This window comes from Helianthus annuus, chromosome 17 (assembly GCF_002127325.2).
Source record: "Helianthus annuus cultivar XRQ/B chromosome 17, HanXRQr2.0-SUNRISE, whole genome shotgun sequence".
Classification (NCBI taxonomy): Eukaryota; Viridiplantae; Streptophyta; class Magnoliopsida; order Asterales; family Asteraceae; genus Helianthus; species Helianthus annuus.
Window position 1 is genome coordinate 190,597,442 of NC_035449.2, and position 14,761 is coordinate 190,612,202.

The 14,761-nt window shown below is 39.5% G+C and overlaps 1 protein-coding gene across 1 annotated transcript; it reads left to right on the forward strand.

Annotated features, from left to right (window-relative positions):
* Positions 1-3,964: 3,964 nt before the first annotated feature.
* On the forward strand, positions 3,965-4,867 carry LOC110925439. The gene has a single exon (XM_022169394.1). The coding sequence runs from the start codon at positions 3,965-3,967 to the stop codon at positions 4,865-4,867; it is 903 nt and encodes a 300-aa protein (XP_022025086.1).
* The last annotated feature ends 9,894 nt before the right edge of the window (positions 4,868-14,761 follow it).

Below are 14,761 nucleotides of genomic sequence, written 5' to 3' on the forward strand. Positions count from 1 at the left end.
AATAAAAAATAGACGTAAAAACGTTGAAACACATGCACGTATTACGTAAAACCTTATTGTATAAAAAATAACTAAGTCGAAACGATAACAAAACCCACATAAAAAGAAATAAAAAGCTATAAAAAGTACAGTACCAACACTCCCTACAACTCGAAAATAAAAATGTGATAATATTAATAACCACATTATATAGTTTTACTTATATTTTCTATTTAATCCCTAGATTATGGTATGCAATAATGATAAATATATTAAGATAATTAAATTTTAGTAGTGTTAATAAGAATAATCATAATAAAAATTATTCACGAAAACAGTATAAATAAAACAAAAAAGTGAATAAGTTGTTAAAATAAAACATATAATTTAAACGTTAAAACAACAAAGCCTTAAAAATATCTAGTTTAATAATACTTTTTTATTTTATTAACATAATTATTTTTACGTTTGAACAAATATTAAGAGCGTATATAAGTCTTAGCTACTTGCTAAAATCTAGCATTAATAATTAATAATTATTTATAAATTTGAACAAATATTAAAAGTGTATATAAGTCTTTTGTATGGTTTCAATTTTCTCGTCTCTAAAGAGATTATTAGTCTTAGCTACTTACTAAAATCAAGCATTAATTGGAATGCTTTGAACACATTTTTACTTACTAAAATCAAGCATTATCTTTAGCACCCATGTATGCCCCCTCCTTCCATGCCTGCCTCCTTGCCTTCTGAGCCTCCTCTTGTGGTGGAGTCCGATTGTGTGCTCGGGTGTATTAAATCTTTTCCCAAAGGTACGTCGTGCGGGAGAGACGGCTTAAGGGCCCAACATCTTTTAGATGCTTTTTGTGGGGAGGGGTCTATGATTGCTGATAGCCTGCTTAGGGCTACTTCAGCTATGGTTAATTTGTGCTTGGGGGGGAGGTGCCCGAGGAGTCTGGCGGAGTTTGTTGCTTCTGCTCCTCTTACACCTCTTCTCAAGCCGGATAATGGGATTAGGCCTATCGCTGTTGGGTCGATTTGGAGGAGGGTGATCTCCAAGGTGGCTATGAAAGGTGTTGGGAAGGAGATGGCCAAATACCTTGGCGATTTCCAGTTTGGGGTAGGGATTCCGTGTGGGGCAGAGGCCGTTCTTCATAGTGCGAACAGGTTCCTTAATGAGAACCACCTAGATGGGTCTCTTGCTATGCTTACTGTTGATTTTTCGAACGCTTTTAATTTGGTTGATAGGACAGCCCTACTGTACGAGGTCAGGAAAAGGTGTCCTTCTATTTCTACGTGGGTCGATTTTTTATATGGTCAACCAGCTAGATTATATTTGGGGGATGAGTATATTTGGTCTTCTACTGGCGTTCAGCAGGGGGATCCCTTGGGGCCCCTCCTTTTTGCCCTTGTTCTACACCCCCTTGTTCACCGAATAAGGGATCGCTGCAAACTTCTATTTCACGCCTGGTACCTAGATGACGGAACGCTTATTGGAGATGCCACCTAAGTGGTTAATGCTTTAGATATCATCAGAGCTGAGGGTCCTTCCTTAGGGCTTCAACTTAATATAAAGAAAACTGAAGTTTTTTGGCCAACCTGCAATGGTGTAAAGGTTCAGGAGGGCTTATTCCCTCAGGGGATTGGGAGGCCGATGCTGGGTGTGAAACTCCTGGGGGGTGCCGTTAGTCGTGATGCAGAGTTTATTAGTGGTATGGCTCTTAAAAGAGCGAACTGTGCAGTCGAGCTGATGAGGTGCCTTAAACGCCTACGGGACCCTCAGAGCGAGCTCCTCTTACTTCGTTCTTGTATGAGTGTTGCTAAATTGTTGTTTGGTCTTCGAACGTGTCAACCTTCTTTGGTCAGGGGAGCTGTCTCTGTTTTTGATGAAGGCCTCCGGAGAGCATTAGAGGATATTGTTGTTTGTGGGGGTGCCTTTTTTGGTGATCTCCAGTGGAGGTTGGCTTCTCTCCCGACCCGGTTCGGAGGCTTAGGGATTTGTACGGCCGAGGATGCCTCTTCATATGCTTTCGTGGATTCAAGGGCCCAATCTTGGGGTTTACAAGACCACATACTCCGAGAATGTGGTGGGGATGTTTTAGACTCCGATTACAAGAGTGCGTTGGACCTTTTGCATAGTTCTCTTCCCGACCTTGATATTGGCGGTTTCTACATTAAAGACACCGCCCCTCCTAAATCCCAGAAAATTCTGGCGAATGCCTTATATGGAGAAATTATCAAGAGGTTTGAAGAGAAGTTTGTTTTATCCCCTCGGCAAAGAGCTGTGTTTGAATGTCTACGTGCCCCACATGCTCAAGATTTTATGTCTGTCACACCAATTGAAGGATTGGGGCAACACATGTCGGCTGTGGAATACCGTGCTATCCTTAGATACCGACTGATGATTCCTTTGTTCCCAGTTGACGAGCCATGTCCGGTATGCCGCAAAGCGTGTTTGGATTCTTTCGGCGAGCACGCGATCCACTGTAAAGAGCTACCAGGGTTTAAATATCGGCATGATTGGGTGAGAGATGTGTTATGTGATGTTCTTAAGCGGGCCGGGATCTCTGCCAAAAAGGGGCTCCAGTAAATTTCCTTACTGAACCCTTAGAGGGGAGGTCCACTTTACGCCCGGCGGACATCCTTGTGTTTGGATGGGAAGGGGGGAAACACGCTTGTGTAGATCTAACTGGAGTCTCCCCCCTTGTCGGACTCAAGGACAAGGGCTTTGTCGTAGGGCAAGCGGTGCTCAAGGCAGAGGCGAGCAAAGTGGCAAAACATGACAAAGCTTGCCGGGAGAATCAACATGTGTTTGTCCCGTTTGCGTTTGATACCTTTGGTGGTCTCGCTCCTGACGCTGTACGACTCTTGAATCGGGTTCAAAAAGTCGTTAATAGTAATTCTTCGTCGCTAAAGGTTTCAAACTTTGTATTTAGTAGAATTGGTTTTTCTATTCAAAAGGGGGTGGCGGCGCAACTTGTTGCCCGACTACCTGCCATTGCTTTGTAATTGCCCTTTTTCATGTGGAATGATATAAAAGAAATTCTACCGAAAAAAAAATGTTATATCTTACAAGTTTCAAAAATTTTGTAATTTACTTACCAAGGTTTCTATTGTATTACAATTTAAGTCCACACACTCCAGGCATTTCTTCTTTGGAGCCTACATTTATGTGCTTGCTTGTGCTACTGGCCTTTTAGAAAAAAGCTACATTTCTTCAACCCAACAACATTATCTGCAAAAGCAATGTTAGTGAATATTTTGGGTGTCTTGATCATTATCTTGGGTGGGTTTGTTATTCTTGGCATCATATGACCTCGAAATAGCAAAGGCGATGTTCTCGGAGGATCAGTAGAGTAAACATAATCGTATTTATCCAACTGAGAGGCGAAGTTGGGGATATAAAAGTACTAATCGGTTGATAATTTATTAGTAGCGTTTTTTTAGTGTGTAAGGAAATCATTCTGGTAATTTTCTTGCATATATAGTAATGTACTATTATCGGATCAAAATCGTATTATTGATTGTTGTCTGCAGTCAAGGGTCTTGCATTTCCTGCAAGTTTTTGGAAAGAGGAGTTTCCTGCTCTTCATGGCTTCAAGTTAAACAGTAGTTATCTTAAATATTAAAAAAAAATACATACATATATATATATATATATATATATATATATATATTGACCTTAAGCTGAAAAATATAATGTTGTGGATTTGATTACTAGGCAATTCACATAGGAAACATCAGTAATGGAATATACTTTATGTAAATATAGATAGATCATGTCATTAACTTTGTAATTATCTCTTCCCTAAATTGTGGGATTGTATCTTATATATATATATATATATATATATTGAGATACCAATGAGACAGGAAGTCAATTGAGCCATAACATTCTTCATGGTATCAAGAGTCTAAACCCTAAATCCCTACCCCCCCTCCTCGCCGTTTTCTGTTCCGACCGGCCTACTTCTCTCATCACCCGGCCATGTCTTCTTCACCTATTCATCCTGTGGTCACCGTAAACAACACCAAAAACTTCATCCCTTTGATCCTTGATAGTCAAACCGAACACTACAACACATGGGCCGAGTTGTTCATCCTTCACTGCAAAGCTTACGATGTCTTTGATCACTTACAACCCCGTGTCACCGCCACCTCTTCCTCCACTGAAAAAGACTCATCAGACAAGGAAAAGGATAAAACACCGGTCACCAAACATCCCTATGTTGAGTCATGGGAACGGATAGATTCCATTGTTCTCCAATGGATCTATGGTACCATCTCTCAAGATCTCATGCACGCCATAATGATCACCAACACCACCGCCTACGACGCATGGTGTCGACTCAAAAACCTTTTCCTTGACAACCAAGCTGCTCGTACCATCACCATACAAAACAAAATCTTCAACACTCGCCTAGAACTGTTCCCAACTATGGCCGAATATTGTCAACACATGAAACTCCTCCATGATCAACTTACTAGCCTCGGTCCACCATCTCTGAAAAACCAACTTGTCCAACAGATTCTCACCGGGTTAACTGATCAACATGAGAGCATCTCTCTTATTATTCAGCAGACTCAGCCCCTCCCAAATTTTTACAATACCCGATCTCGCCTATGCCAAGTTGAAGAACGAAAAAACACCCAAGCTAAATTATCGGCTCAAACTGCCGGAACTGCCCTCCACACCACCACTGATCAAACCAATTGTGCTCATGCTGACACCCGAAACCACAACCGGTCTGATAACTCCTCTGATCATGGACGCGGCCGAGGCCGTGGACGCGGTCGCTCCTCCTACGAACGTGGTCAGTATCCCCAAACCAACCATTACCCACAACACTTCTGGCCGTTTCCTCCATGGGCCGGAAATCCATCACAATAGCCCTCACCATCTTGGGCCCAGTGGACAACTCCTCCTTGCCCATACCCATCTAACCCCAGCCCTTCCCATTCGGCCCAACAACAACAACAGTCCTCGACCCAGGGCATATTAGGCCCAAAACCGAACAACCAACCTGCGGCCCAGTCATATACTACAGGCTATGCTCCAACAGATATCGCTCAGGCACTGTACAACTTGGCTCTCCACCACAACGATTCATCATGGAATATGGACACGGGTGCTTCAGGTACAATGTCTCCTCAATCTGATAAGTTTTCATCTATTTTTAATTCTGGCATTATTCGCAACATTATAGTTGGTAATGGCACAACCATTCCAGTTCTCGGACAAGGCAACATAACCTTTCCACCACCATTCCCACCCTTTAAACTCAATAATGTTTTATATGCTCCTAACCTAGTTAAGAACCTTATATTTGTACATCGTTTTACAACTGATAATCAATTGTCTATTGAATTTGACCCATATGGTTTTACTGTGAAGGACCTACAGACCAAGAAACCTATCCTACGGTGCAATAGCTCGGGGGATCTCTACACTCTCAGCTCGTCCAACATCACCAATCTCACCACTGCTTCCACTTATGCAGCTATCTCTCAAGAAATCTGGCATCAAAGGCTCGACCACCCAGGCCCAGCCATTTTACAAACTTTAAAAACTTCTCATTCAATTTCGTGTGGTTCTTTGAATAATAACGTTTGCACTGCTTGGATTTTTGGAAAACATACTAGACTTCCTTTTGTTGCATCTAATACAAGTGCTTTTCAGCCATTTGATCTTTTTCATAGTGATGTTTGGACATCCCCCATCCTTTCTAATGGGGGTCATCGATATTATGTATTATTCTTGGATGATTACACTAATTTTTTATGGACCTACCCAATAGCCCACAAATCCGATGTTTTGCCATGTTCACAAAAATTAATACCTTTATTCAAACACAATTTGGCACCATAATAAAAAAAATCCAATGTGACAACGGATGGGAATATGCCAACCACCAATTTCATACTTTTTGCAATATGCATGGTATGCACTTCCATTTTTCTTGTCCTCACACCTCCTCACAGAATGGTAAAGCCGAAAGAAAAATACGCACCATCAATAACCTAATGCGTACCATTTTGGCTCACTCTTCAACCCCAACCATCTATTGGCCTCATGCTCTCGAAACCGCAACCTACCTCTTAAATATCATCCCAAGCAAAATTCATATTCAACCCCCCCACCCAACGCTTATACCACTGCACACCGTCTTACGACCACCTCCACGTGTTCGGGTGCATTCGATATCCTCTTATCCCTTACACGACCATTTACAAACTCGCCTACCGTTCCTACCCATGTGTGTTTCTCGGTTATCCATCAAATCACAAAGGATATAAATGTCTTGATCTCAAGTCCCGAAAAATTACCATAAATCGCCATGTCCTCTTTGATGAAACCATCTTTCCTTTTTCCAAATCACACAAACAAACACCTCAAACCTACCAATTCCTAGATGACCCTGTGCACCCATATTTTCACCTTACCCCTACCATCCAACCCACCGATCCACCAGACCCTCCTACCCCATCACCCATTCCTCCACAGCCCAACTCCCCTACGGCCCACATCGATCCCCAACCCAATACTATATCCCCACCCCTACTCCTTCGTCGGCCCACTCCAGCCCCTCACCCGTCAACTCCCATCCTTCGGCCTCCAGCCTAACCCTCCAACCAGCCCACTCGCCACCCACTGCCTCGACCTCAAGCCTATCACAACCCACCACCTTTACCACCACCCCGTATGATGCAAACTCATGCCATGTCCGGTATCTCCAAACCGACACATATCTTCAACCTTTCCACAACCTGCATCGCCCCTATGGCCCTATCCCTAAAAACCCCAAAGATGCCTTGTCTAAACCGGAATGGTATAATGCCATGCAAACCGAATTTAATGCCTTAATTAAAAACAAGACGTGGGAACTTGTCCCGAGATGTCATGATATGCATATTATTCGTAGCATGTGGCTTTTTCGCCACAAATACAGGTCCGATGGCACATTAGAAAGATACAAGGCACGACTTGTATATGATGGTAGAAATCAGGAGGTGGGTATTGATTGTGGAGAGACCTTTAGCCCGGTTGTTAAACTAGCTACTATTCGGACAGTTTTGATTGGCCTTATCGTAGTCTTGGTCTATTCACCAGTTGAATGTCACTAATGCTTTCCTACATAGAAATCTTACCGAGACTGCAATCCTATGCTTTGGACATTGCGTGACAACTGTCAAATTTGTGACCATCCGTACAATTATTAGACAATGATTAATGCTTAATGACTGTGCTGAATTACAATTAATGACTTGAATTGCTTTCTGATTATTGCCATATACATATATGTGCATCACATATTGCTTAATGTTAGATCATTATTGCATAAGAACATTATTGACTTAAATGATACACGAAACACAGTTAGCACAGTTATCAGACGACGAACCAAGAAAATGCTGACGGAGGTCAGAACATAGACAGACAATGTGTTGAGAACAGAGTGAGCTAGAAACCAAGTATGACACTAGTATAGTGTGTAGGAAAGTAAGGATCACAAAACTGCCTTCCTAGAGATAAGTTTAAGTGCCGGAAAGTGCCTAAAACTCACACAAACTGCAGAATTCTGCTAGAAAATAAGCAAAATCAGCTTTTAAACACATTAATATCATGCAGAAATATGGTTAAAATGTCCTGAATGCTTTCCTAAGTGTCGGGAATCAAAAGTGTCATAAAAGGGTACATAAAGCACACTAAACTGCATAATTTAGCACCTTAACGAACCAGTAACCAACCGAACAACCGGACACTACCCGAAACACCAAATTTTCACTAGAAGCACTGTTTTAACATTACCAAGCTAGTTATGATCCCCGAACATCATAACAGACCATATAAATATCTAATAACTAAATCCCTAACTAGATACTTGTATTTCAACTATTAACTAACTTAATGGTTAGAACCTAGTCTACTACCCCCCCTCCCCAACCTATGGACGGCCCATACATGGCCCCCACCATAAGATTTTATTTCAATATAAAATTAGATCTTGTTTCTACCATATTCGAGTTGTTGATTTTGAGTTCATCTAGCGGATGCTATTGTTTCTGAAAACTCATTCGCGTATTGTGAACGATCGCTTGAAATTCTATTCGTCGAAACTCCTCTTTTATTGAACCCTTGTGAAATAGGTTACACCAGACTATACATCTATACGTCTCGTATCTTTTGACATCAAATCCTGAAACACATACCTTTTTACCATTGGGTGTACTGTTGTAACATGTCCTTGGACTCACCTGATTCGAAGAAGTTTTCTTTCGGTTTCGTGTTGATCACTTTGGTATTATTCATGTCCATACACGCATAAGGTAGCCCTAAGGAGTTAATGTAGTTTAAATTTCGAGGACGGAATTTTCTTAACAGGGGGAGAATGTGACAACTGTCAAATTTGCGTGCATCCATACAATTATTAGACAATGATTAATGCTTAATGACTGTGCTGAATTACAATTAATGACTTGAATTGCTTTCTGATTATTGTCATATACATACATGTGCATCACATATTGCTTAATGTTATATCATTATTGCATAAGAACACTATTGACTTAAATGATACATGAAACACAGTTAGCACAGTTATCAGACGAACGGGGAAATGCTGACGGAGATCAGAACATAGACAGACAATGTGTTGATACACAGAGTGAGCTAGAAACCAAGTATGACACTAGTATAGTGTGAAGGAAAGTAAGGATCACAAAACTGCCTTCCTAGAGATAAGTTTAAGTGCCGGAAAGTGCCTAAAACTCACACAAACTGCAGAATTCTGCAGAAAATCAGCAAAATCAGCTTTTAAAAACATTAATATCATGCAGAAATATGGTTAAAAGGTCCTGAATGCTTTCCTAAGTGTTGGGAATCAAAAGTGTCATAAAAGGGTACATAAAGCACACTGAACTGCATAATTTAGCACCTTAACAAACCAGTAACCAACCGAATAACCGGACACTACCCGAAAAACCAAATTTTCACTAGAAGCACTGTTTTAACATTACCAAGCTAGTTAGGATCCCCGAACATCATAACACACCATATAAATATCTAATAACTAAATCCCTAACTAGATACTTGGATTTTAACTATTAACTAACTTAATGGTTAGAACCTAGTCTACTACCCCCCCCCCCACCTATGGACGGCCAATACATGGCCCCCACCATAAGATTTTATTCCAATATAAAATTAGATCTTGTTTCCTCTTTAAATGACATATTATACATTGGTAGAACTCTTGAAATGGATTATAAGTAAGACTAGGAGACCATGAGCTTCATAACTTTCACACAACATAACATCCCACACTTTCTTATCTTCCTTTCCCCTTGCTTCGGCCGAGATCACCACCACCATGACCACCATCATTCAATCATCCTCCATACATTCCAAGCACATACCAAGGTGTTAGAAGGTGCGTAAGGAAGCTAGGAGCTTTCGAAAGTTCAAGGACCTCTTTCATTTGCTTTTATCCACTCTATTTCTCCTCTTGATCATCCCTAGCCTTGAGCTAGTGGTAAGAACACAAATCCTTCCATTTTACATCTATTTCAAGTGGTTAAAGAATGATACATGTTGAATATCATGAAGAACACTAAGAATCACAAGAATAAAACTTGAACATAAGCTTAAATCATGAAGAAACTATGTTGTTAATGTGTTGTTATGCTTGATAATTGTTGTTTCTTCATGTATTCGATGTTGATCATCATATGATCTTGCTAGATCATGATTAAAAACATAATATAGCAAGATGAGAGGATGAAAATGTTGTAGGATTCTAGATCATCCTCCCATAGAACATGAACTTGAAAGAATATGTGGTTTTCTTGTAAAATAATGATCAAAGTAGGTTGTAATACTTGTAGATCTAAAATTTCATGGATGATTTCTCAAGAAACCAAGTTAAAAATACAAGTTTTACTTAATCTTGGTTCTTAAACAAATAAACCTTATTTTTGGTGGTTAATAAAGTGTAGAAGTATGTATGTAACAAGAAAAATCCATGAAGAAACATTTTTAGAAAATATGATCATAAGTTGTAAAGATCTAAATTCTTTAAAAATGATGTTTTTAAAAGATCAACCACACTTAAAAGGGTAACAAGACTTACTAAAAACACTAATAAGTTACTACAAATTTTTATAAATATTCAAGTACATGAAGTAGTAGATTATGCTTGTTTTTGGCAAAATTGATAAGTAAAGATGGTTTGTTGTTGATTGTTGATTGATTGTGATGATTTACAAAAGAAAATGATATACCTTCAAGGTATGGAAACCTCCATTTTTAGGGGAAACTATGGCAAAATTTCTCTAAAAATTAAACACTTAGAAAAATATTTCTAAACAAACATTTACAAGTGTGCTTTAAACCATAAATTTTTACATAGACTTTGCCATAATTTTTGTTCAAAAATATAAATATTGGAGGTTGGTTTTTATAAATAAAAGTGACAAAATATGTATTTAGGAAACATATATTTAGAAGGCACCATGTGTGTGATTATTTGTATATTATGTGTATTAGTTATATTATTTTAGGACTTGAAATAATATAACTCATCAAAATACCAAAAATTACAATCCAAAATATTACCAAAAATTCCAAAGAATAAATATACAAAGAATACCCAAAATACCTGTAAGAACGAACTAAGGAATATAGCTTACAAAATATTCCGGAAAATTATTCATGTGAATATTTTGGTAAATAATATTTTGGACACCAAAGGAAACAAAAATATGATTTTTAAAATTATTACAAATTTATATCATATTGTTTACTAGAAGAAAATATATTATTTTTGGTAAATAAAAATATATATGTATTCTCGGAATTAATAGAAGGTATATTATTTTTGGGAAGAAAAATATATTTTCTCGATGTACATGAAATATATTATTTTTGGGAAAAAATAAGTTTGCATATATTTTCCAAGTTAGACTTGAAAATGTATTATTTTGGAACTCATATGAAAATACAAATATTTTTGCCAAAGGAAAAATCATCAATAATTTTTCTAAGTAATATCTCTTAAAATATATATTTTGGAAATATATATATTAATGTATTTTACTAGAAATATTATTACGGAAAAGTTAATACAAAATTTAGTATAAAGAATACTTGACAATTACAAGAAATACGTATTTTCGTACGTACAAATACCCACCGGAATACGACACTCATACATGGCAAAAATATACAAGGATAAGAATACGAATACAAGTACACCTATCCTTGGGAAGGATATACATGTATAAATACTTGTATCGAGTTAAAATTATTGTTATAACTATTATTCCAAAAATTTAATAAATATAATTTAAGTTAAATTATTTATTATTTTAACAAATAATTTTATCTAACTTGGAATAATAACGAAGACACAAAGAAGCGTAACTAAAAGACACTAATTAGTACTAAGTCAAGGCACGACCCACTCATCTAATAGATCATAGTACGTTGTAGGTAGTCGTGTACACCAGAGGAAACATTGAGTTACAGGCGGATTCGAAGAACGCAAACCTGTGAGTTCATGTCCCCCTTTTCTTTTAACTGTTTTCAGTTTTATAACTTCGGGGGTGAAGTACATGTTACAAACTGTTTACAAACGTTTATATGTGGTATGGTTAGCTAAGGAAGGGTACTGCTAGATCATGTGAGTGGTGGGTATGACGCTTAAGACCATTAATCCTCGTTGTAGGACCAAGGGACATGAGTGATAGATCTATTTGGGTGTAGCGAGCCCACACCCATGTGGACCGGGGTTTGGCCCATGAGGTGACTATGTCTTCAAACTGAAACCGTGGCAAAATTCTGCTAGGATTGAGTCTTCCTGCATCACGTCACACATATTAATGGCCTTGCAAACCATTAATGATCTGTTTTCCTTGTTGCTTTCATACCAGAGTTTGCAAATACATACTTACTTACAATGATTACAAATATTATTCGAGCTCACACACTAAACACATGAACTCGCTCAACTTTTGTTGATGTTTTCAAACTACATGTATTTCAGGAAACTAAGTATGGATCTGGCGGGCGTTGGAGTTTTCCAGTGTTTGTTTGGAATAAAAGATGTCATCTGGTGTCGAATGGTTTAGAGTGTGTATCCTATCATGGATAGGATACATATTTCAAAGCCTAGTTTTCATTAGAGTCTTTTGAGAAGTCCTTATGGAACTTAAAACCTGTTGGTGTTGTATTTTAAGCTTGAAGTCTGCGTTTGGGATTTGAGAACAATTGTTGCTTGTAATGTTTTAAAACTTAATCAATGGATGAACATATTTGGTTTTATCATATAGTTGTTTGTTATGGTTGAATGCAATGATATTAAGCAAGTCACACATAATCACGCTTCCGCAAAAGTCAGGATGTGACAGTTTGGTATCAGAGCTTCGATTGTAGCGAACTAGGATTCTTTCTCGAGTCTAGACTACAATCATTAGGGCTCTCACGAAAATGTTTTTACAGCATGTTTTCATTGCATACACGAAACGCCCAGATCCGGGGAAACCGACCTTTTTACAAAATAAAAAGACAAGAAACACAATGCACAGTTACTTTGTTAGTTTAGTCTGAGAGACTAGGAAGGATACATGATTACATGATTTCATCGTCTTTGATTACATGTTAAATGTTGATAGTTAATATATGTGCATATGTTGTGAGTGTTCTGTTATAGACACTATGTCGTCATCTGATAGCGAATTGTCCGACGACCATGATCCCATGGCAGTAGTCTCCGACGATGAGGTTATGCTAGAGCCGGAGATCTTCACATCGGATCAGAGAGTGACCCGGAGATGATGTCCAACGACGGCGGCGACTTGCAGCCATTCGCGTTTCCTGACTTTGGAGATGATTTACCTCTTGCTGATGGCATTCCAGACGAGGATCCTTTTGTTGTTCCCACCCCAGTCCATGATCATCTTATCGTCGATCATCCCGATGGCGAGCATGTCGTGGCGCCGATCCTGGCTCCCGTTCCTTTAGTGGCCATTCCTTTAGTGGCCATTCCTCTCGAGGATTTGCCTTTTGACGATTTGATTGATGTTGACGTTGATTTGTTTGTTGATGGTCCTTCTGACGATGCCCATGGTGATGGAAAGCTAGATGGGGATGTTGTTGCTATTCCACTTCCTGAGATCCCTGTTATTGAGATTTCCTCTGACACTAGCTTACATTCTGTCTCGGATTCCTTTGAGCCTGTGACTTCTTCCGCCTTGCAGACAGTTGGATTATGACGCTATGCCACTGATTCTGAGGATGATACGGCCATGTCAGCTGCACCATCTCCTCCTCACGACTTTGAGCTTGATCTTGAGCTAGACTTTGTTCCTGGTGATCAGCCCGATGCTGCACCTGCTGATCCTGAGTCGATACTTGCTCCTGAGCCATTACCTGATCATGAACCTATTCCTTTTGGCATACTCGACATTGCACCCCTCATACCTGATCCAGTTCCTGCACACCTTGATCCTCCTGTTGTTGAGCCATTATTTCCCCCACCTGCACCCGCACCGGCTGATGTTGCTCCTTTTCACCCTGTAGAGTCTGATGTACATCGTATTGACTTACCTATCATTTTCTTATAGGACATCCCTGTACTCTGTCCAGGAGAAGGTACTTCGGGCCAGCAACCTAGTCATGACCCTCATGTTTCAGCAACTTTTCCACACATTCCCCAGTCTGCACCTTTTACTTCTTCACCAACTGATGAGCCATTCCGAGGGTCCCCTCCATATTCCATGCCGACCTCAGACCCCTACCATCCCTCGCATTTTGTTGGCTATACACAGGATGAGTTACTTTATTCGCTTCAGCTTTGATTTGAAGTTATGAGTCGCAGAGTCTTGGAGCTTGAGTCGATACCGCGTCCCTTACCGTGTCCTTGTCAGTCTATTTCTGTTCACCCTCATTCATCACCGCCACCTTTTGCACGTCCATCTGCTCCTCTTACTCCTTTCCCAGAGTTTGATGCTCGATTCCTCACCGTCGAGCAGCAGGTCTGTTATTTGCTTCGTCATGTGCACAAGCTCGAGGAGGAGCTAACACATGTTCTCAGTTTAATTTTCCTCCCTCCTCCTCCTCCGCCATCAGTAGGTTTTTGGTTTTATGCAGATGCATTACCTTTGATGAGGGTACCACTTTTGAGTTGAGCTGGTGAAGCCTTTTGGAGACCACCTTTTGATTGTGAGACTTTTGTAGATTGGTAGACTTGTTAGAAAAGGGTAGTGTGACCCTGTGTTCCCTTTTGATATGATACACTTTGCAAAACATGTAACAATACTTTGTAGTCAATGATTAATGAAAGCCCAATCGTCATGTTCTCATTTAACATGTAAATCAACAATGTGTTTGCGTGTTATGTTCTCATTAAATATGCTCCCATTTACTTGTTTATGTATGATTATGTTGTTGCTTGATTGTTTGATATGATAATTTATTATGTGTATGTACATACGACCTCTAGACAACTATATGCATTTTCCTGAACAAATGAGACCTGACCCATACAATCTTCTTAAAAGATGTCTCCTCAGAAGCTCATTCGGCTGACCAAGGCAGAATGGCAAGCGCACATCTCACGGTCCATAGCTCGGCACGAGGTTCTTCGCTACAGACACAGCGGAAGTATCTCGGGGAATAACCCACCTAACGGCTGTACTTACAAGCAGTTTCTTGACTGCAAGCCTCTGAATTTCGACGCCACTGGGGGTGCCGTAGTTTTTGTAATGTGGGTCGAGAACATGGATT